The 25,065-nt window shown below is 42.1% G+C and overlaps 1 protein-coding gene across 2 annotated transcripts in view; it reads right to left on the bottom strand.

Moving 5' to 3' along the window:
• prkcz (protein kinase C, zeta) overlaps positions 1 to 25,065 on the bottom strand; it is a 135,591-nt gene that overhangs the window by 57,500 nt on the left and 53,026 nt on the right. The window contains exons 1-2 of one of the 2 annotated variants that reach the window (XM_038723449.1): positions 11,854 to 11,905; positions 6,274 to 6,359 (exon numbers count right to left, since the gene is read on the bottom strand). In XM_038723449.1, the coding sequence (XP_038579377.1) occupies positions 6,274 to 6,359; positions 11,854 to 11,890 (123 nt within the window). In that variant the 5' untranslated portion in view covers positions 11,891 to 11,905. Of the gene's footprint in view, positions 1 to 6,273; positions 6,360 to 11,853; positions 11,906 to 25,065 lie in introns of those variants that run through there. The other variant, XM_038723448.1, reaches the window with a different exon arrangement.

The raw sequence follows: 25,065 nt of genomic DNA on the forward strand, positions 1-25,065 counted from the left end.
TATCCACAGGCTCTTTATCAGAGATAAGCATAGCATAATAAATAAAACATACGGCGGAAAAATTAGTTCCCGACTGAGAAAATTCACTTGAATGCCCCCTCATGCTGGAACAACAACATTTTGATACATCAATTTCCGAGTTGATGTGATATCACGCAGAAACATGGGGGATGAAAGTAAATGCTTTTTTATTCATTCGTTTGTTGCATTTTTTGTACACTTAATTTGTAATATGGTATGAGGTTGTAACCTCTCCACGGAGGGGGACATAATTAGTTATTTATTAGCATTAACTCTGATAACAAGTCAGCTAAAGCAATATTTTAGCATTTTTTGGGAACATAGTGGTGCAGCAACAAGTCTGGGACAAAATCATTAAACTTGAAACTGTTTTAGCATGCTTGGATAACAACACTACATACATAACTAAGCATCACCCAGACACTATACAAAAACGTCCATGTTGTTTCCACATTACATGCTGAAGAACGACTTCTCAACTCGGTAAAACAGGACCGGATGGGCAGGATGCAAGGATACGTCTCTGTTAAGCTGTACTTTGGCAAAGTGGTGCTTTGAGCTAAAAGCTAACATCAGCATGTATAACATTAGCATGCAAACATTTTCTAATTACCACTAAATACAGCCGAGGTTCATGAAGTGTTTTGAATGCATTTGGTCGTAAGTCAAAATACTAGACAAATGTAATGTTTGACCTGTAGGTGGCACTAGATGAAAAGACAGGGATCACAAAAATCATCAAGACTCAGCCTCTGGCATGTATATCTGTAGATTATTTCATGCCAAGACAACCCCATGCTGGTGCTACAGGGAAAGTCAGTGGATCACCAAAGTCTTTAGGCTTCATCCATTTCAAGGCAAGACAGTGCGGCTGTGGCTCAGGAGGTAGAGCGGGTTGCCCGTTAATCGGAGGGTTGTTGTTCCGCCAGTGTATGTGTGTGAATGTTAGTTTCTGTTTGAGCACTTAGGCTCAGTTTATGAATGTCAGTGAATGGTGAATGCAGATGTAGTGTAAAAGCGCTTTGAGTGGTCAAAAAGACTAGAAAGGCGCTATACGGAGCATTTACATTTACATCTAATCCAATAAGACACTGCCATCTCTTGAGCCATGCTACAAATCAAGGAACCACAACTGGAGCCATCACCGTGGTCTTCTGGAGAATTGGCTTGAAAATAATAGATGAAACAACTAAAATGGACATGTATGTATAGTTTACTTGTAACATTTATTCAGTATTGTTACAAGTAAAACAGAATAATACTGTAAATTTGATGAGATGTAAGTTAAAAACTGTCAATTAGTTAACCAACAATCTTTTTCATCTGCTGTTAACTACTCTGGCCATCATGTTTACGATAAGATGTGAATACTAGGCACTGATTAATGATAGTGAAGCTTCTACTAGACCCTATCTGTCCGTTGCTGTTATACGGCAGATACAATTATCCATGCTCTGCTTCTCACAGAAAGTAAGTTTAATGAGCTCTTTAAAGACAGCCAAGTTGTACATCGTTGCATCACTGCAAAGATCTTTTTACTGAACGGTGTGTTGAAACTTCAGCGCTTATTGATCCAGACAACAGACTTATAGACAACACTGTTTTCTAGCTTTGTTAAGCCAATGATTCCCAAAGAGGAGTCCAGAAAGCACCGGCGTTCCTGGGAGACCAGACTGTTACGTAATTCAGCGAAGTAATGATCATTTATAAAGAAATTCAACATCACTTTCAGGCAGTACTTAACAAGAGGCCTTCCAAACTCAGAGTGCAGTCAGGTAGAGTTTTAAGGAGAAAATCAACAGTTACACAAAAAGTGTCCTGGAGCAATTCTTCTGTACCACAAACCACCATAACAACTGGACAAAATCCTCCTGCCATGCCAATACATGCAGTAATTATCTCGGATCAAGAACAAAATCCATGACTGTATGCCATCATTAATTATTGTTCTAAGAAACATTAATTTAATGAATATTTAAACTTCACTGTGGGAAATACATGACAGTTTCCACCTATAAGAAAGGATATATTCCCAAAGCAATTCAAAGCCACAAGTCTGTCCGTGACGTCCTTGACCTAGTTGGACATCTCCCCACTTCTCAGTGCTGCAAAACAGTTAAATGTAATCCCACAAGGAAATAACAGAAACTGAACATCAGTCAGATAACATACATACTTCAGTCATTGTATTTCTGGGGAAACTGTCAAACTGTACTGTACACCAGCCCCCAGACTGAAACCAGCGCAGCCGTCTTCTAGCTGTGTTTGTCATGTGGAAGCGCTGACTGTGGAGGTCCAGAGTCCAGGAGACGTCTGCAGTTTGGGAATAAAGGGATGAGTAGAGGAGAAAGGCTTTTATCGATTGACAGTCCTCCCTTCAGCTCAGCAGACAGCATTGCAGATCATATGGGTGCCTGGAAACGGACCGGCCTAATATGCTGAGAAATGATGTGCTGTCTGATTCACCTCTGACAGACAAACCTCATCTGAGCAAAATAACAAATCACATCTGCAGCAACCTGAGCATTGAAATCAGGGCATTCCAGCACACAACAAAAATATGCCCCAGTATCAAATCAATGATCAACATGATCAATACTTTGAAGTTTCTTGTTAGATTTGTAATGAACAACAAGACTACAAGTCCCCAGCCATGCTATCATGTCTGTCTGCCTGTCCTGTACTGTACACTCCTAATGTCAGGATGCTAACATGTTTAGCAGGTAATATTTACCATGTCCACCATTTTAACTCAGCGTATTAGCATGCTAACATTTGCCAACTAGCACTAAACACAAACTACACAAACTTTAGGGCATTGTGTAAAGTAGGCAGCCTGGATTTAACAACAAAACATTGTGAACAAAAACCTTGGCAAAATGCAACATTCTTCTTCAGTGCCTTCATTATTCACCTCAAATCAACAGTAAAACATGATGCTCATATGGCATCTGTCTGTTGTGTTACAATATGACCCAATGCATTAAAGAAAATGACAATGAGAATATTACAAACACTGTTTTCTGATTTATTTTCTGAAGTTCTGTGTTTTACATTTAAACTTCACGTGAGGCAGGCAAATAAATCAAGTATTCACAGGAAGTGAAAAACAGCAGTCTATTGCTCAGTGACGTCCTTCGCCCAGCCGGACATCTCCACACTGCTAACTTTTGTAAGAGTTGGTAGTTCTAACGTAATCCCAGAATCCCTGGGTGGAGGAGACCGGTAACACTGAACAGTACTGCTGTTCAGTGTTAACAATGCTGCTCCCTGCTGAGGACGGAAAAGTAAAAGCTGCTGTCAGACACTGACAGGAAACAACTCTCTCTCCCACTCACCTGCATCATCAACCACAAGGGGGTCAAGAAGACTAAACTAGAAAGCACCAAGAGAACATACCTCGGACAAGCATGCACGTTGCTCTTAACTTGTTAATGTAAAATTCTTACATTTTTAAAAACCTAATTTCCAGATGGAGAGGTTCTGCAATATGCTGTTGTTCAACAGAAAAAAGACTGAAAACGTAACATCTAAAGCTAAATATGTGAGCGTCCATCACTTCACTTCCTCACTCTGAAAACACATCTGTAGTCTGTAGGAGGAATGACCGCATCCCCTCTCAGCAGCTTGCTTGAACCAGCGTGAATTTTTGTTTGGATTATCTTGTACAATGAGAGGCTGGTGTCAGTCATCCCCCTAATGGAGTGCCTGGGGCGGGGGGCGACTGAATTCTGATTCATCGCGTGGGAGACATGACCTAAAGAGACCCCATTAAGTCTAATGGCAGGGATCCACAAAGCAGCTTTCTCCACTGCTACATCAGGGGCGGGACGGAGAGGAGGGAGGAGAGATATGGAGACAAACGTGGTGAGACTGAGAGGAAGGAGAGGGATGGAGTGAGAGAAGGGAGGAGAAACCTGACCTACTTCTCCTTAGCTTATTCATATGCTGAGGACAACATAGTGAACCAACCAGAAGCCTCAAAGCTGGCATAGCAACAAGAGTCAGAGAAATCCCAGTCTGAAAACCAGCCGGTTAACAAAACAAACACTGCTAAGATGTGAATTTATAATAAAACATAATCCATGGAAATCTGAAAAATTACATCTATATGCAACTCATTTACACTTACTAATGATCTACTACTACTACTACTTTTCTTATGATCTGTGAAGCCTGTCAACTAAAGTGCAATTAACTTTTTTGCGGTTCTGTTCAGGTGACTCGGAGCAGCCGGTTAAGGTTAGGGAAAGAAGGTGTACTTATTTAAATAGTGAAAACGAGAGAGAGACATGACTTGTTGACTGTCAATCTCAGATCTGTGTGTGGCAGCACATGGTTAGCCTAGCTTAGCATAAAGACTGGAAGTAAGAGAAAACAGCTAGCCAGGCAACTGGCAACACCTCTAAAGCTGACTGAGTAACATGCTGGATCTTTGTTCATGATGGTTGATCTCGCTCTTCTTTGTTTAATCTGTACACATACAGAAATGTTTATCTAAAAATGCAATTAGTAGTTTTAGGTGGTTTGTGGATTTGTGTTAGAAGTGACTTCTTGGTGAGTAACAGTTGTTGGTTGCAGTGACTGCATGCAGCTTTCTGGCGTCTTGTTGTCACAGTGAGGTCATCAGGTTTGATGCCTGTACAGAGACCAGAACCAGCTGACTGTATCTGGCAGCCTGCAGACCTGGGTAAATTGACTGTGTTTATAAAGCACTTTGTTAAAACTAATAAACTGTTCTAAAGAAAACTGCGCTAAGATAAGCTAACCACGTTCTGACTCCAGCTTCGTGCAGACATAAGACTGATCTTCATATCTCACTCAAAGAAAGGAAAAAAAGAGTGGAACTATAACTGTAAGCTTTTCAGCAGCCTAAACCCGACAACACGCGGGACACAGAATGTAAACATCTGTCTCTGGTAGAGTGGAGTTGGACATCTAAGCAGCCTAAAGTAGAGAGCAGCAGTCCAGTCATTATGATGTCCAGCTGAATGTACAACTGTATACCTATGTCTTTTATTATTATATTTATTATTATATTATATACATTATTAACACACCAGGCTCCACAGTGCATCAGTAGTAATGACTACATCAGGGAGTAGATGCTGGTGCAAAGTGCTGAGTCAGCAAGATGCAGATTTAAAAGCAAATGGACGGATGAGTCTGAAGCTAGCTTTCTTTTGTTGCTGTTCCCTTCATGTCTCAGATTCATGTATGCTGACTGACCTGTACTCTGCATTTTCTTTGTCTGGCTGTTTATATAAAAGCAGTCTTAGAAAATACATTTTTATAGCAAAGCAGCTGCAGGATTCTGGTAAATAAAGCAATCTGACTTGTGTATTTGCTATTTAAATGTTAGACCTTTAGACAAACAGCAGAAACAAACACAGCAATAGGATATGATCTGGCTAAAGCTACTACGCTTCACAAAAGGAGAGGCTTCAACGCAGAGAACCTGACCTTCTTTCTTCCCCGTCAGAGGAAACACATTAGGTACTTAAGACCAGATTGAAATTGCATTTATGTCTTTTTTTCTTCTGCCTTCCAGAGTGGCCATTGTGGCTTACAGAATAAGAACACTTTAAACACTTAAGTCCTGATTCAGACAAGCAGTATGAGCAGCTTGAGCTCATGTTGGCAGGAAAATGATGAAAGCTCACAAGTGCATTCAGGTACGTACGTGTGTGTGTGTGTGTGTGTGTGTGTGTGTGTTAAGATGAGACAACTGCTAAACAAGCCATATCTGGGACACCATGAATTATGCATCCATATCCAGATAGCTTAGCTGGAGGGGTGACTTGATTACCTGTCATATATAATTTAACTGCAGTATGTTTATGACATACTGTAGTGTACACTCCACACAGACAGCCACTTGTACTCTGCACAGGCAAATGCGGGTAAAGTGAAATAATATAATTAACACAGTGCTGAAGGATCTGATGAACCACAGAGCGTCTACAGGCACTTACAAAGTCATAAAATGTGTTTATGATTTAAAAGTGTCACACGACAAACCCTATCAACAGAAAAGTAGGCTGATATAGGAGCACAAAGCAAAACCAGGGATTACGTCCAGCCAACATTTTTACATTTCTGTTGTATCTGCAACTACAGGATGGTTAATGTTAGGGAAAGATCATGAATACAGCAAATAAGTTAGGGTTAAGTTATCTTCAATTTTTAAAACACACAAAGTTTGCCATAATTGCAGTATTCCCCAGTTATTATTGAGGTTTGAAGACTCACCCTGTTAAAGCGCTTGGCCTGGAAGAGGTGTCCGTTGACTCTGTAGAGTTTCCTCCATCTTCTGGCCCCGCGGCGATAGATCGATTCTAGGAGAGAGAGGAAACAGTTGTAGAGTAGCAACATGGTGAGGGTCTAATGGGGAGGGGGTGTGCTACACTATAGGTGGTAAAAACAAAGAGGCAGGGAAGAGATGGAGGTAAAGATGCGGAGGCTCTGCCTTCGTGTGAAGTCTGAGTTCAAGTGAGGGAAGACGACCATCAGGTTTCTCTACGGCATACACGCATGCTCACACACAAAAACACATACCCTCACTCAGAGCCCGCCTCCCTCTCCACTCCATCCCTCACCACTCTACTCTCTCCTTTCAACCTCTCCCTTCATCCTCCTCCCTCCCTTCCCCGATTATTCCTCTCCTGCAGAACTCCATCCCTTCCTTTCCTTCCCTCCCAGTGATGAATGGCTTATTAGTGCTACATAATGCCTTTTATTCAGATGAGACCACGGAGGTGTGCTATTTATAATAGGACCAAGTAGTTGGCTATTTATACACTGCAGGGCAAACACAAGGCGCCCAGCAGTGTGCTGAAACAGGGAGGCTCTGTCCTCATATCAAACAACGAAAAAAAACATTCTATACTCTTAATAAAGGTTCGCTGGAAGTCATCAATATACTGATCTGTTAAAACAAACCTATCAGACACGTTATTAACATTCATTAGTGTGATAATTCAATTAGTTACTAGCTATATTTTATAATTCTGTGGATCTAAAGAGATGATTAAGAAAGATAATATGTATAATTACCTGACTGTTCTTCATCATTTAAATCTGATTATCAATTATAAGAAATAGATCCACATATGTAAATCTGCTATCTTTTGTATATACAGTATTAGTAAGTTGACATAACATCATTAGCCTGTTACTTTTAAATGCTCAGATTAGTTTTTACATGATAAGTGGCAACATACTCACAACATAACTCTTTTTAACTGTGACCGCTGCTCGCTTCCGTTTTATGACAGCAGTGATGATCTTTTTCTGAACTTAGTTTTTGTTCCTAAACCTAGAAAAAATCTAGCCAAAGGATTGCCAGATCAGAAATAATGAATTATTTTTGAAACTTAGATTGGCTTTTGGAAGGCATTGACAAATAAACCTTTTGACTCTGTGTCCTATGGATGCAGAGTCACTCTCCTCTGTTCAACAATGGTTTCTCCAGTAATATGTAGTATATGTAGAGAGTATCTGCCCTCCTTTACAGCTGGTTCAAACCATCCATCCTCTCTATCTAGGATTTGTAGATGTTGGTCTCCTAACTGCATTTCACTGCACACAGTCTACATTTCTCCACTAATCAGTTTGTTGCCAGGTTTGAAAAATACCATAAAGTCGTGTATGACACAAATCCTCTGGTACATGTTAGAGTTACCAGCTACATCGAGGATGAGCGTGGTCCTGTTTGGGTTGGGGCTCCAGTTTCTGTGTGGTCTGGCGTTTCCTTTGGACCTAGTTTGCTATTTTAACAACTGCCTAGTCTGGATGTACCTCTGCTCCCTTGGTTTAGCCTCGTGTTTGCTAACATTTTCTCTGCATGCTGGTACGAGGTTAGAATCCTGAATTGTTAAGTGGATAGTGAGAGTCGGAGGAAGTCCAGACTCCACCGTCTAGGAATGCCAATTTGTTGTTATGCATCTCCTCCTTTGTACAGGACTCATTCACTGGTCTGATAAGTGTACAAGTACGTGTACTCCATATACGATTCATGAGAGATTCGCTGAATACATATAGAAGTCATGTTTTTGCAACAGTCTTCAGCTATTTGAGCTGCCAGATGTGTCACAGTCACCAGATTATAGACTATATTTTATGTAATTTTTACGCTGATTAATGCATTGTTTAGCAACATTTCTGTTTAGTGATGATTTGGCCACTTTGAGGTTCTGACTAGTGATATACAGCGTAACTACAAGTTCAACCAACAATGGCAGCCCAAGGTCCAGCGCTCATGTCAAAGGGTTTAATGAGCACAATTACAATTACATGTACATGTCTGTTGTTCATGTTACTTAGTCATGGCCAAATTTTACTGCCGTGTGTAGATGTGATCTAAATTCAGCACATGAATGATTACGATGAATTATTATCAGTTACCATTATATTTTTTATTAGCAGCAGGGCATTTGGATTTCAGGGTGTTACATTGCACGGAACAGTTTAATTTCTACCACACGTCAAGCAGCGGTGGACATCAAGAGGAGTAAATCAGTTTGACAGGGTCAGACATATTTGACATAATGCGATCATTGTCCACCACTGATGGGATGTTATGATAAATAAGGAATTTACTGTAGAACTGCTACAAACACTACAAAGTTGTTGTAAAACAAATGGGAAACATTCATCACAACGTCTTCACAGCTCAAATCGAAAAACATCCACATCTGCCCCTTAAACTGACGTCAAACAAACTGTGATGAAGGGATACATCATATATTTTTTAATGGATGTTAAACACACATGTAAGCTAATGCTAAAGCTGAGTTTTGCTGACCATGAATCCTAAAAACACTGAAGTGAAGCTACCACAAAGAAGCTACCACAAAGAATGAGTCTGGTGATATTCTGTATTTTCTGTGTGTTGAGTGTGTCTCACAGCCTGATAGCACTTCTTCCTCTGAGCCATAGAGCTCCATTATTGTCAGGTAGTCTCACCGCTGCACTGGGTGATATGTTCCTTCATCACCAAGAACACACACTGGAGTTTATTCAGACTCAGTCCCACATACAGCGCAGTTTATTTTGGCCTTTTCATGGGAAAATGTTATATAAAATGAAACAAAGCCGGTTTTATACTTTGAACGGGTACTCTGGTGATTTAGTATCGCTACTTGCATCAAGTCTGCAGACCTACAAATGAAATAATGCTCACTGAAGCAGTCAAATTCCTCAAATGTTGGATCCTACATAGTATCTGATAGCATCTTTCATTACACCCTCCAGCCTCGTAAACATCCGCATCTTTTAAACTCTATGCACCTCCTTTGTACCACAGACTCTGGTAAAAAGTCTTATTACCAATTTTCTCAGACTTTAGTTCCTCCTTCTTCTTTTGACAGCCTGAATAGCAGGCAGCAGTGACAATCAAGCTTCATGTGTAAAATGGGTGTTTAGTGGCCCTTTAAAGGGCACAGAGTAGCATTGACTGATAAACCTGCTGCCATACAAATCAATAAATTATCAGCCAAGTTAAAAGTGTTGCCTTTTGCAGTTTGCCACAGAAAATCACCACAGCATGAAGTGAACCGGTTGGCTGAACCACATCAGGCGCTGCCCTACTGGCTCCCACTAATTATTCACTAGCTGCTCTCCCAGTGCCTCCCACTGTCTGCACTAGTCTTCCAGTCTGGTTGGTTGCTCCAGTGATGGGTGTGATATCCTCCTCCACTCAGTCATTTTTTTTGCCTCTGTTGCTATGGTAGCCACAGCCCACCATATACCCGCTATTATTAGTTAGCTGCGAGGAAGTCAGGATGACATTGTCTGCAAATAAAAGTGAATCTTAACAACAAAGCCCACCGGCTCCTTTTTCTGAAAAATGGTTCCACCGCTGTGCAGAACCCGGCTGAACATACTCTTCAGATACACATTATCAGATTTGCTTTTTTTCTCTTCAGCAATGGGTGTTTAAATCTTCACGCCCTAGGGTAAAGTCTTGTTCCAGATGGTTTTAACAGTGAGCCTCATGTCATCTTCAATGTTTAAGCTAAGAATGTGCTATTTCTGAATCACCAGCTTTGGCTATTGGCTACAATGTGCAATACTGACATTATTCTAGCGGGAAAAAAACAAAAACTTTCTTTTGGCAAGGTATACCGACAAGCAGATTGAGTCCAAGCCAAAACTTGTGCTCATCTCTGTCTTCAAAAAGGCCGTCACAGAGAAGGGATTTAAACACAGACACTTGGTACATGAGGTACCAATTGAGGATTAAAGGACAACACTACAGCAAAACTCCTGTCAGAATAGCAGCATACGGTCACAGAGGGCTGACGTCACAGACGTGGCATCGCCATAAAGGCCTCTGCTGTCTACACGAGGATGAGTCAGTGCAGAGGAGATCAGAGTGAAAGCGAGCAGATGGGAGATTCAGAGAGTCCGTGCTCTTTGGGGTCTCGTCTGTGAATTCTCTTTAATCCTGTTAACTCAAGGCCTTTAAAGGAAAATGCAGCCTGCCTTGGAGAATCACTGTGGTGTGTTTCCATAGTTACTCAGTATTTCTTCCCATGTGCCCGTACCAGTGGATGAGTAAGGGGGGGGGGGGGTACACAATGAGCCACTGAGCACTGTGTGGGAGGAAGGTGGACCTACACACCATGCTACACTTCCTCAGTGTCAGATGCTAAATACAGTGCATGTGATTAAATGATTAATTGCAACAGATGTTTTTACAAAGTGGTAAATTGCAGCACTTAGCTTGGCATCTTTAATCAGAGTGCTGAATGAACAGATGAGTGGTTACACAAAAGAAGTTTGAATACATGAGTCAATGTTTTCCCCTTAAATGTGTAGAAATGAGAAGTGGTCACTGCCTATCACAGGAATGCAGGAAACATGACGAGCATCAGCGGCTGTTCATGCTGCTTTTGGACTATTAAAATGTTTTATTCTGATCACGTAGTGGGTAATTCGGTGTTTTAACTTTATTTGGGGTTGCGGTTAAAGTTAAAGAATTCAGAATGAAAAAATATTCACATTTTGGACTGATGCAGTGGTGTTTTCTTTGAACCTCAAAGAACTGCTGCTTCAAAGAACAAACCAAGTTTTAAATAACAACAACAGCCCGACTTGACTCATGGCCCCAGGTGTACTGGGAGCACATCTTTAGATGAGCTTGGAGTTCTGAAGTGTGAATTCACACACAAAATGAGACTGAAGTGAGGAAGAGTGCTGCTGTAGGGAAGTGGCATAGAGCCAAAGGCATGAAGGAGAGAACAGGTAACGTTAAATCTGAGGCAAACAGATGAGCACAAACGAACAGAGTGATTTCATGATGACTTGTAATGTCCCTTCAAAGTCAGTCTGATGTGACTTTGAAGGGACATTACAAGTCACATCAGATTGACAAGGGAGATCACAACTAAAGATAGATACACCAGTGGGATTTCTCCCTATCTATTCTTTCATGTGCTACCCATAATAATCAGATTATCAATTCCAACACAGATAATGAATCCCCTCTGGTTACAGCAGATGTTATTGCTCACTGCGTCCAATTAAAAAACAATTTCTGGAAGGTCTTGTTTACATCTTGCTGGGATCGTCCCCGCAGGCTGAAGGTGACGTGGACCACAAACGCAGCAGTCTCAGAAATGTGCTCTCAACACACCACTTGCACTTGACTAGCAGACCTTCAAAGAGCTGACCTATTACAACATCCCCCTCTGGAGATCCACGAGTGTTGCATTGCCCCATTTTTCTGCCAAGGTGCCAGAATGAGAGAAAGAAAGACGCAGACTGAAGGAACAGAGCAGACAAGTCAAACACTTTCTTAGATGATGAATCAAAATAATACTACACCTCCAGATGCAAAGGCCAACGCGCACAGTCCTGCCATTTTGTCCGTGGAAGGTATAAATAAGAGTGGATGGCCTGGTATACTGTAGCTTATGTGGGGAGACGTGTTGCAGGAGAACAGGGTGGTACTACCATATCTCTCCAGGACAGGACATTTACGAGGGCTTGACTCATTTCCAGACATTGTTCCTCTCACTCGCAGGGAAGTAGCAGCAAGTGGCTACCAACAACACCCGGCCCCCTCCCTTAATTACCCCTCAAAAAAAAAAAAAGAGAGAGAGAGAGAGAAAGCACAAGACTGGGAATACTGGGAATATGCTGAACTATATGTTTCCAATGGGTTCTTGAGGAATCAGCTGCAATCAGCAGTGTGTGATCTGCATCTAGCCATGTTCCTGTCAGGGTCTATGGGACTTGTTAACTTTTGCCAAGTTATTTTCTGGACACTTAGTTCCTGCTGCCAATTGTTGGGGGTCATTATATAAAGAGGTTATTACAGGCTTCCACTTCTAAAGAAGCTGAGAGGGATCAATGAATCAGCCCTGAGGCTTTTTTAGACACAATTAGACCTCTGTGATAGGGGATGGCCAACACTGGTGTGACTAACTTACTTAATTTGACTTTTAATTAAAGCATTTATTCAATTGTCCCTTTAATCATTGTGTTCCAGACAAAGACGAAGAGGACAGACATTGTGTAGGTGCATGAAATTAGGAAGGCGTCCAATTTAAAAGTTGCTATCTCTGAAATTTGATCCGGATTTCGGAGTCATGTAGAGGCTTATAAGGACCTTAGGGGTTTTCTGGAAGGGACAGTGGAGGCGGCAGACTCGGACATACTGTATGGCAGGCATACATTCAGCGTGTGGGATCCTCTGGACCGGAGACAGGTCTGTTACACATGTTGATGAGTCAGCCGCTCTAGGTGACACCTGCATCCATGTCAGACCACTGAGAGCTGAGGTGTGGACGAGAACACAAACTGTAACAAGCATGGCAACCTAGGGAATCACTTCTTTCTCCTAAAGCGGGCACTGAAGCCAAAATCTGCTGATACAGACAGACACTCACTCACAGTATCCAATATTGGATACTTTTCTGTTCGCTGACGGAAGTGGCTGCTAAATCCGTTAATCTGTGAACGAACAAAGAATTCAGGACAACATTCAAAGTCAAGATATTAAATCCCTCACTGAGAGACCCTAAACCACCAACACAAGGTTAATAACCTCGTTATGGTTGTTGGAGTGATTAATACCCCAAGGAGGGAAGAAAACTGTTAACATTTTGCACCAGAGGGAGGCCTTTTTGGTAATATTTTAGTGTTTTAATTGACTGGTCACCATCACTATTAGACAACAAATTGGTTTAAGGTTAAAACAATCCAAGTGTTAGCAATAATATCTGTGGGTTGTAGTTTTCGTGTCCCACAATTAAATTTTTGAAAGCCTTATTTAGAAAATGTAATTTAGTTCTAGCATTATTTTTTGTTTTTTTACGTGCAATCTCCTGTAAATCATATGAATTTAAAATTTCTACAGCGTTGGTGTGCATACAGATTTAAAGGACGTCCAACTGTTATTTGTTCCACTGACTGCCAGCACCCTCCAGAACCTTCCTCTTTGTGTTTTTAGTGTTCTAGTTCTATTTATTTAAACGTTCAGATCTGTTCTGCTGTCCACTCGGCTAACTCATGCTTACAACAAACAACCAAAATTTCACTTTCTCTACCTGTTTCTATGTTTTCATATAAAGTTGCTCTCATTAAACTATCCACACTATCCTCAGGCTCCATTTTACTATTCGTCCTCTGTCCTCCTTCATCCTCTTGTCTGCCCCCTCTCTGTATGTGTAAGTCCTCACAAAGTAGGTAATGCCATCAGGTGTGAGGACCGCACATGTGCTCAGCTTTTTTGTTTTTAGGATTGGGGATAGAAGCTCCTCATCCTCTGCTGTATGTTTTCATGAACATAATAATGTGACTTTCACTAGTCCTCTAAGACAACACTGTAGTGTATACTGTAACTGCATGTCTGTGTATTTGATTCTGCCTCAAACATTTACGCTGCCTCGTTCTGCTAAGGGTTCTTTGAAAACATAAAAGCACTTCTATAATCAGACTTGTGTGTTTAGAGTACTGCTGTTAACCTTACAGCTCCCTCGTTTCAAGCCTTTTAAACTACATATAGAAGCAGAACAATGTTCTGTAGGTATGGAATTCTTCACGGTGCTCCTGACAAACCTTGTTTTTCCAGGTGCAGCAGAAAGCCAGCATGTTTTATGAACTAGACATGGAGCAGGGTGTGACCTAATCATAAAAAATGTAGATGCACGACCAAAGAAAATCTAGGACATAGTTTTTGGGCGATTGCACTTTGCAAACTTGAGCTGGGGTGTTTAGATCTCAGTATTCAATTAGCATATCACTCCATCTCTAGTGGTGTGTGTGTGTGTGTGTGTGTGTGTGTGTGTGTGTGTGTGTGTGTGTGTGTGTGTGTGTGTGTGTGTGTGTGTGTGTGTACTGACAGGCCTGTGTTAGGGTCACTGATTGATCATGTCCTGAATCGCCATGTGGTTTAGTTTAACAGCCCATGCTGTTGGAGTTGCCACAGGCAGGAAGCAACTATTTCCATTCCTGCACATCTTCTCTAAACACACACTAAATAAAAGATGTGCATTGATCTGTGAAAGCTGGACTCACCAGTGCAGTTATATAATCAGTTATATATCTATGAACCTGCGCTTCCTCTGTATGGCTGAAACACACACATACACTCACACAGAAAAAACATCAACATGAAAACAACTGAAAGTTTTTTACCGGCCTCAAACAGCCAGACTACATTCAACAAACTCAAAATTTCACTCGGGAAAAATTTACTAGAGAATATAGATGATAATGTGAGTTACTTCGTAAACATTTCAAACCTCATTAGATAAAGAACTGCACGGCATATTGGGAACGCTGTGACGGTGGATAGTTTAGGAGAAATGTGACAAAGCTTCCAGAACAGCCTTCCAGTTTGGCAATCAGAAAAAAAGACCAAAGAGAGCACATCAAGTTCATCCAATAAAATCTTTATCTATTGAAGCGTGTAGCCTCAGGATGCTTAATCCGTGTCCATGTCAGACTACAATGAGAGAGGAGACATGTGTGATGATTATGAGACCACTACCTTTGAGTAATATATGTATATAAATAACTGTATATATTGTTTTCATTTTATTCTACTTTTAAATATTTGAATAGAAGTTCTGTGTGTGTAGTGTGAAGGGGTTCGTCTTCAGCTGGTTGCTGATTTATCTGGCCTCTTTCCTCCAGTCTACCACAAGTGACGATTAACCTTATAAGACTATATACGTATATGATATATATTGTTCAGGCTGGATTTGGAAACCAGGTCATTTCTTTTCTTTCTAAATAGTTCTTTGTGTCTTTAGACAGTGTGTGCATTTGCACTCATGCACGTATCATCTATTTGGTCATTTACTCTGTAAAATGTCTAAAGAAATGACAAATGACTGCCACATGTTCCAAAAGCCAAAGAGATGCCTTCACATTGCTCATTTCTTTCCCGAGGTAACAGAGAAAAACATCAAGTCTTCACATTTGAGGCTGCAAACACCAAGTGTTTTGCATTTTATTTTGTCTTTGATTAATTTCATTCACCGTAATAACTAAATAACTAAAGCAATTTTCCACAGGATATACTCTACTGATATCCTGATACTGAAATCATTGATCAGTTATTTCAACTGATGGAAAATGAATTGTTCATAATGATTCATTCAGTAATTAGCTGCTTCCAATTGGGTAATACTTCTTTTCTCTTTTAAATTATTGCAAATTGAATCTATTCTGGTTTTCCACTGTTGGTCGGACGAAACAAGACATTTGAGGATTTTGACAAAACAAAGATTCCCAACAAGGTCTCCCTACTAGCTTTTTCTTGACCTTTCTACCACTTCACATGAAAGTATGGCACTCTCATGATTACAGCTGAGTAATCTTCATCACAACTGAGTGAACTCCACATTCTGATAGAGACCCTAAAAATGTCGATCATGCATCATAATAAAGTAACACTTCACTCCCTCTGTCAATTTGTTATGATTTTAAATAACTCATTACAGCGATGAACATTATGTAGAGTTGAGTATATTCTACCTAAGTGATGCTTCAGACTGCTGGGCATCGTTAATAAAAGCCACACCACCCTTAAATCAACAGACAGAAGGAGATATTCTGAGTCTAACATTGTTACTAGTCCCTTCCCTAAGGAGAGGGATAGACTGAGCGTTTTAAATCTGTTACAAAGATCCCAATCAGCAGCTCCCATGGTACTGAGAAGAACCAGGAGGCACACGCTGTCAGGGCTGACAGTATGCAGCTGACAGAGGAGAGCCTCACATGCTCCCAGCAAGGAAAAAAATTGGAGATGTTCGATTTAGATGCAGCTGCTGATGTGAAGATGAAAGACTCACTGTGGAGCCTAACTGACCGTGTGAAAAAAAATGGATGTTGTTCATGCTCTGTTTGCCTTTAAACTACAGGATGCAACAAGAAGAAGCACGTCTCATCAGAGTGACCTATTTCCTTCACTGGGTGAATACTAATGATGTCATCAACAGATAAAGAGCAAACCAGCTCACCTCACCTCAGCTCACTTCCCATTCACCCTTTCAAGTGAGCCCGACACGCTCTCTCCCGGCACAGACCTCAGATGACCTGACACTATCCAATTGCAGTGACAGCATCACCCATGCCGACCCCAGACCCCCTACCTTTAACTCGCAGGTAGAAAAGCAGCGTGAGAAGCATCCCTCCTGCTGAATGGTACCGCTCCCTCGCCTTCACACCCTGGATCTCATGGTGGTCTCCTGCACCTCCTCCACTACTCCTCTCCTCATCCTCCCCCGCTCCCTCCTCCTCCTGCTCTCACCGAACAGCTTCGCTTGCGTCTCAGTGTCGCTCTCTCTTCCCTCCCCTCCTTCCTTATTCGCTTTCATTCCCCTCCAGGCAGCTTCTCTTCCTCTTCCTGTCACACCACACACGCACCTCCAGTATAGTGCACACCAGAGGAGGTGCATGCACACCATGCGCAAATTCTTCCCGTGCTCATGCATCAAATGTTCCTCATTGAACAGGCGTCAGATCCCCTGATTGAGGCTTTTTAACAGGACCCTGCTTCACACTGCAGTTGCACCACAAGATGGCAGAAGTAGCTCTGAATCCAACAGCAGCGCCCTCTGCACAAAACACATTTTAACCTAAATTTAAACCTTGTGGACTATTTTTAGTGGCTGTGCTGTGCCTGTTGGAGCACAGCCTGCATGACAGCTACACGTTCCTAGAGACCTGCATGGATGCATTCATGGCACTCTTGTCATGGGAATACTGCTACTGTACACCACTTACACCAACAGATAGCCTTATGTTAAGTTAATGTTATGCTGTCCTATATAAGCCAGAGGTAGTTCTGTATCATATGCATGACATTTATTCTGGTTTCAATTTATATTTTGTATGAGCATTAGCGCAGGATCTAGCTTCTAGAGCAAAACTATAAACCAAATGAAATATAGTACTCGATAAAGTAGGTACATGAAACAGGTAATAAATGTGAGCATTTCTACTTTTGGAAACTGACAGACAACACTATTAAATCCCATTTTAACACCCACCGTTTGTCCAATGCTTTTGAGTCCAAACTAATGTTGTGACTACAGGCTTGCTGAAATTCTGTATTTGATGTGTGCTAGGCTTTCTGTATTTTTACCTGTATTTTTGTTTTTTTTGTATCTATCAAGTTTCACTTTAATTGGATTCTCAGATTCAATGTTAAACACTTTGATCAACATCTGATCTTTTTAAATATGAACAAACAACACTAAACTTAGACAGACACACATTTAAAAGGCCAATTCTTGGCTGCCGCTTGAGGTGTTTTAATTTGTTAATGTAGCATCATACAGGCGTCCTGTTTGGCTAGCAATGTAAGGTTTCACACAATATGATACGTCTGTGACATCACTCGTCATCCTCCTCTCTGACTCTTGAACCCAATGTTTCCTGTCTCCACAGTCTGAGATGACTCTGACATGTTGTGCTACTGGCTGTTCCTGCACAGCGCTGGACACAAACATAACAGTCATGGAACAACTGAATGATTCTGTTTTGCTTTAAAACTAAATGGTTACCTAAAAATGTAACCTTAACTCCACGAATCTCGATGTTACAGGTTTCCTTACCTACATAACTTTACCCTTTATAAAATGTATCAGTTTTTTGTCATTGGCCAAGCACTGAATCTTCAACATGCTTCAGTTTTTATCAGCAGCTGGTTTCTGATTAGAGCCAGACTGTGGACCGTCTTGGACAGGCGCACCCACAGCTCCCTGTCCCAGCCAAACACAGACTTGGACACAGTTACGTCCCTCCTTGCCTGCCAGTGTTGCAACAGAGAGGAGGGTTGTGCAAACATTTTCTGCATTCCTTCACAGTGAGAGTGGAAGGCTATTCTCCAGTCTAGACCCAGAACTTTATCAGTGCACCCTTCAAGACATTTTTCCTTTATCAGCGCAGGCAGGAGCAGGCTGTGCAGTCTTTCACTCTGAATCAACTCTGTGGCTGAAAGCGCTGTAGTGCGTTGAAAAACACAAGTTGACTGACTTTAAAGAGGTTCTCCACTGGGAGGACCAGAGTGATTGGATATGAAGATAACAGATTTGCTTCACCCTGAGTGGTTATTGGCACTCACAGTACTTTCAGAAGGATTAGCTAACTTTATTGAAGCATAATATTTTCGTCATAAAGAGAAAAGTGCACCTGGTATTCAAATTTTTGATACTATTTACATGTTTCACATTGGTTTTATTAAACATGAGGCTTTTCATATTGTAATTTGATAGTGTAACAGCCAATTTGATCATTTGTAGGCTTTCCTCCTTCTCCCCTGGATCAAGACACATCCTTCAGAATCAGACATTCAATTCAGTTTGTGTACCTGCAGAACAAATGTATGCAGACATCCAGCCACTAAACTGCTTTGCTACGACATGATCTGTTTGACAGCCAGTACATTACATTTCATGTGCCATCAACTCCTGCTTTATAACTGTTGGCAGATCATGCTTCTTTGGTGCAGTCTGTCCTCCAGTACACCATGATTATCACACAGCTAATATGACAGCGTCCTCCATTTTTTAATACTACAGGATAGGGCTGACCCCGAGTAGTGGAAGATTCGATTCTTCGATGGGCGGAGCCTGATTCGACTGTCAATCTCACAGTCGAAGCTTCGCAGTGAAACAAGGATCATGCCATTTTGGCAATATAATAATAACAATAATCCTTATTTGTAGAGCACTTTTCAAAAACAAGTTACAAAGTGCTTTAACAAGTGTAAAGAATAATACAAAAAAACAAGATAAGAGCATGAAAAGACTAAAATACAGATCAATATAAAATTAGTAAAATACAATAAAATAAAAGGGATAAAATAAAGTCAAATAAGATCGGGAAAGGCTCTCCTATAAAAGTATGTTTTAAGAAGGGACTTAAAAGGCTGTTCCAGAGCCTCGGGGCCCTGACAGCAAACGCTCTGTCCCCTTTAGTTTTCAGTCGAGACTCTGGAACAGACAACAGACCTCTGATCTCAAGGTACGTGCTGGTGCGTATGGGACTAAAAGGTCAGAAATATAACAAGGCGAGAGGCCATGAAGAGCTTTAAAAGTGATCAATAGAATTTTAAAGTCAATTCTAAAACATACTGGGAGCCAGTGTAATGAAGCTAAAATAGGAGTAATGTGGTCATATTTCTTTGTTCTGGTTAAAAGCCTGGCAGCTGAGTTCTGGACAGTCTGGAGTTGATCAGTAGATTTTTGGGTTAAACAGGTGAAAAGGCTGTTGCAATAATCCAGGTGTGATGAGATGAAGGCGTGTAAAATGGTCTCGGTGTCCTTAAAAGTTAACATAGATCGAATTTTTGCTATATTTCTAAGTTGATAAAAACATGATTGAACAAGCTTTGTGGTGTGCTGCTCGAAATTTAAATTACTATCAAACCAAACACCAAGGTTCTTTGCCACAGGCTTAATGTGATTTACTAGGGAACCAGCAGATGGCAGTATTTGTTTTGCCATCTGCTGGGACTCGATGACCAGGATTTCTGTTTTGTCTGAGTTCAGCTGGAGGAAATTATTTGACATCCATGTTTTAACTTCACAAAGGCAGTTGTTAAGTGAACTCAGCATTCCAGGGTCTGTGGATCTGACGGGCAAGTATATTTGTGTGTCATCAGCATAAATATGAAAAGAAATACCATGTTTATGGATAATATGTCCAAGGGGAAGCAGATACAAGGAAAACAAAATGGGTCCTAAGACCTACCCCTGAGGCACACCATATTTAACTGGACAGAATGAGGAGACATAGTTGTTTACAGACACGCAAAACTTCCTACTTGACCGGTAGGATGAAAACCATTCTAGGGCAGTACCAGAGATCCCCACCCAGTGCCTCAGTATGTCTAACATGATGTTGTGATCAAGGGTGTCAAAAGCAGCGCTAAGGTCCAGGAGTATAAGGAATGAGCACATGCCTTCATCAGCAGACATTAAAAGGTCATTGGTGACTTTAAGCAGGGCAGTCTCAGTGCTGTGGTACTTCCTAAAACCAGATTGAAACTTTTCAAATAATTTGTTATTTTCCAGTAAAGTGAGCAGCTGGTTGGACACAATTCTTTCTAGAATCTTTGCAATAAAAGGCAGTTTTGAAATTGGTCTAAAATTATGTGAGAGGGAGGGATCTAAACCAGGTTTCTTTAAAAGTGGGTTCACGCAAGCCGTTTTAAAATAATCAGGGACACAACCAGTAGATAGGGAGCTGTTGAAAACAGAGATCAAATGGGGCCCAACAGAATCTATTACTTTAAGTAAAAATTTTGTAGGTATTACATCAAGTGGGCTGGAGGACACTCTCATTTGTGATACTGTTTTTAAAAGCTCAGACAAGTCGATGGGATAAAACTGGTTAAAACTCTCTTGTTGCTGGTGAGGAACCTCTGAGTAAGAGGCCACGGGGGTAATAGAGGCTCTGATTGACACCACCTTATTGGTAAAATAAGATAAAAACAATTCACAGTCATCATTACTTCCAGCTGAGGCACAAGGAGGGGTTGGGTTTATCAGCTGATCCACAGTCTTAAACAGAAACCTGGGATTGTGTTTATGTGTAGTAATGAGTTCAGAAAAATAGTGTGTTCTCGCATCCTTAACCGTGTTATTGTAGTTAATTAATAAATCCTTCAGACTGAGGTAATGGACTTGGAGACTGGATTTCTTCCATCTGCGCTCTGCTTTCCTGCATTTCCGCATTCCCTTTTTAGGCTGCGAATGCTGTCATTTATCCAGGGTTGCTTACTAGCTTTAGACGTAGGCCTAACCTTTAGAGGAGCAGTAATATTTAGTGACGACAAGCAGATATGATTTAAGTGATCGACCAGATTGTTGGTGTTGGAATCAGACAGGTGTTGGCTTTGGCTCTGAAAGAATGCGCAAAACTTTGAAACACTTTGTTCATTAAAGCGAGAACACGCGGAGCTTGGTGAGGCGGCATGAGTAACAGGCGAATCGCAGCTAAAAACAATACATTTGTTGTCAGATATGGTCATGTCCACCAATTCCACAGAGGAAATGCTGACACCCAGGGGAAAAACCAAGTCCAGTGTATGACCACGGTTATGTGTTTGCCCTTTGACATGTTGTTTGAAGTTAAAAGAAGTGGCCATGTTTAAAAAGTCAGTTGCATTAACATTAGTGGGGTCATCAACATGAATATTAAAATCGCTCTCTAAACTCTGTCATAATTTAAAACCAGAGTAGATAAAAATTCAGGAAGTTCTGATAAAAATCCTCCAGGCGGTTTTAGGGGGCGATAAATTATAACAAATATGATAGGTTGCAGCCCTCCAACTTTAAGAGTGAGAACTTCAAAGGAGTTAAATTCATCACAGCGTACTTGATGACATTTTAAATTTTTCCTATACCCACTCACTAGCCCACTACCACGACCACTGACCCTCTGTTGACTAAAACAATCATATTGAGGCGGACATATTTCAGCTAGCTGGCTATAGTCATTCATTTGCAACCAGGATTCAGTTAAAAACATAAAATCTAGATTTGCAGACAAGATAAAATCATTTAAGATGAAAGTCTTACTTGAAAGTGATCTCACATTGAAGAGAGCCATTTTAAATGAGTTTGTTTTGGGTGCTGGAGTTGGTGCAGTTGTCCTAATCCTTAAGAGATTACTAATATTTCTGTATGGGATGTGCACATTTCGGTTTACTGGTCTATGCGTGATGATGACAGGAATAGAAGTCTTTGGAACAACGCTGGTAGGAGACGGCTTTACATGCCAGCAGGTGGAGACAGTTATTTGTGGCAGTGAGGCAGAGATCTGTTCAGTCAGCGGTGGTGTGTCCAGGTGTGCTGCATGAATGATTGGAGGTGCTCAATGTCTGATTTTACATAGAGCTACCAGTTTTCTCCCAATAAGTTAATAAGAGAAGACAGCTGGATCATCTCAGTGAGGAGGTGAAAGAACTTAGGAAGAACAGAGACAACTGCAGAACAGAGTTGGCTACTCTGAGAGAAGAGCTACAGGACAGGGGCAGGCTCAGTCTTCAAGCCAGACTGAACTCCACACAACCCCCTGTGCCCGCCTCTCAGATCCAGACCACATCCAGCCAAACTCTCACCACACCTGCTGAAGGACAACACAGCTCACCCAGCCTGGTGCATACTGTAATCCTTCCCCTGTACCAACCAGCTGCCTCCATACAAACATCCCAAGCCAAGACGCCAGTCACACCCCTGCACCTGTCCAAGGCCCGGCCTCTAGCCAGCCTCCAGCTAGGAGCTCCAGACCAGAAACCACCACTACAGCTCCACATCCAGACCCGACAGCTGAGTCTGAACAAACACACACAGGCAGATGGGCTGACATTATCCTCCTCATGGACTCTAATGGGAAGTTCCTGGATGAAAAGACTTTATTCCCAAGGCAGAGAACGGAGAAGATCTGGTGCCCCAACACCAGGAGAGTCCTGGAGCTGTTAACAGTGCTAGGCTAGGTTCACTTAGCCACATCATCATTCATACAGGCACCAACGACTTCAGGTCCCAACAGGAGAGACTGGTGAACTCCCCGAGGAGAGTCATTGAGCAAGCCTCCACCAATTTCCCTACCAGCAAGATAGTCATATCCACGCTGCTGCACAGGAAAGACTTCCACCCCAACACCATTCAGAGTGAATATCTGTTGGGGTGGACTGTGCCCTCAAACCCAATGTGTTCTTGGCCCACCACCCGACCCTCCACCTGGACTACTTGTATGATAACATACACCTACACAGAAATGCAGTCCCCACCCTTGCTAGGACCCTGAAGGATGTTGCTCTTGGAAGGAGCCCTACTACCACTCCAAGGGGTAACCACACAACACAGACCCCACGCAGACCTCCAAGACCTCCTAGACCTTCAAGACCATCCAGACCTCCACCATGTATCCAACCCCGGCTGTCAGAGAGGAGACCAAATCCACCGCGTCACCAACATCACAACCCACAGCCCACTTCACAGCCAACACAACACTGGCCTCTGATACCCAGCCAGAGAGCCCCCCAGCCTGGAGGTCCTATACCCCACCCCTCATCCCAACAGCAGAACCAAGACTACAGGAGCAGCATCCTATTGGACTGAACTACAGGGGTTGGACAATGAAACTGAGACGCCTCTCATTTTAGTGTGGGAGGTTTCATGGCTAAATTGGACCAGCCTGGTGGCCAATCTTCATTAATTGCACATTGAACCAATAAGAGCAGACTGTGAAGGTCCAATTAGCAGGGTAAGAGCACAGTTTTGCTCAAAATATTGCAATGCACACAACATTATGGGTGACATACCAGAGTTCAAAAGAGGACAAATTGTTGGTGCACGTCTTGCTGGCGCATCTGTGACCAAGACAGCAAGTCTTTGTGATGTATCAAGAGCCACGGTATCCAGGGTAATGTCAGCATACCACCAAGAAGGACGAACCACATCCAACAGGATTAACTGTGGACGCAAGAGGAAGCTGTCTGAAAGGGATGTTCGGGTGCTAACCCGGATTGTATCCAAAAAACATAAAACCACGGCTGCCCAAATCACGGCAGAATTAAATGTGCACCTCAACTCTCCTGTTTCCACCAAAACTGTCCGTCGGGAGCTCCACAGGGTCAATATACACGGCCGGGCTGCTATAGCCAAACCTTTGGTCCCTCGTGCCAATGCCAAACGTCGGTTTCAATGGTGCAAGGAGCGCAAATCTTGGGATGTGGACAATGTGAAACATGTGTTGTTCTCTGATGAGTCCGCCGTTACTGTTTTCCCCACATCCGGGAGAGTTACGGTGTGGAGAAGCCCCAAAGAAGCGTACCACCCAGACTGTTGCATGCCCAGAGTGAAGCATGGGGGTGGATCAGTGATGGTTTGGGCTGCCATATCATGGCATTCCCTTGGCCCCATACTTGTGCTAGATGGGCCACTGCCAAGGACTACCGAACCATTCTGGAGGACCATGTGCATCCAATGGTTCAAACATTGTATCCTGAAGGAGGTGCCGTGTATCAGGATGACAATGCACCAATACACACAGCAAGACTGGTGAAAGATTGGTTTGATGAACATGAAAGTGAAGTTGAACATCTCCCATGGCCTGCACAGTCACCAGATCTAAATATTATTGAGCCACTTTGGGGTGTTTTGGAGGAGCGAGTCAGGAAACATTTTCCTCCACCAGCATCACGTCGTGACCTGGCCACTATCCTGCAAGAAGAATGGCTTAAAATCCCTCTGACCACTGTGCAGGACTTGTATATGTCATTCCCAAGACGAATTGACGCTGTATTGGCCGCAAAAGGAGGCCCTACACCATACTAATAAATTATTGTGGTCTAAAACCAGGTGTTTCAGTTTCATTGTCCAACCCCTGTATGCTGCAGCGGTGAGAAGAGCAACAGCCCCGCCCCCCTCTGGTGAACTCAAAGACATTACACATACCAAACCTGCTCTGCTCTCACCTCATATAGCAACATTGTGGAAGAGCAGAGACCTCTTAGAGACATCATAATGATTCATAGTTTAGCATGCTGGATAACGAATAGTAATA

This window comes from Micropterus salmoides, unplaced genomic scaffold (genome assembly GCF_014851395.1).
Source record: "Micropterus salmoides isolate LMB-PRFRI ecotype aquatic unplaced genomic scaffold, ASM1485139v1 Ms_hic_scaffold_16, whole genome shotgun sequence".
Lineage (NCBI taxonomy): Eukaryota > Metazoa > Chordata > Actinopteri > Centrarchiformes > Centrarchidae > Micropterus > Micropterus salmoides.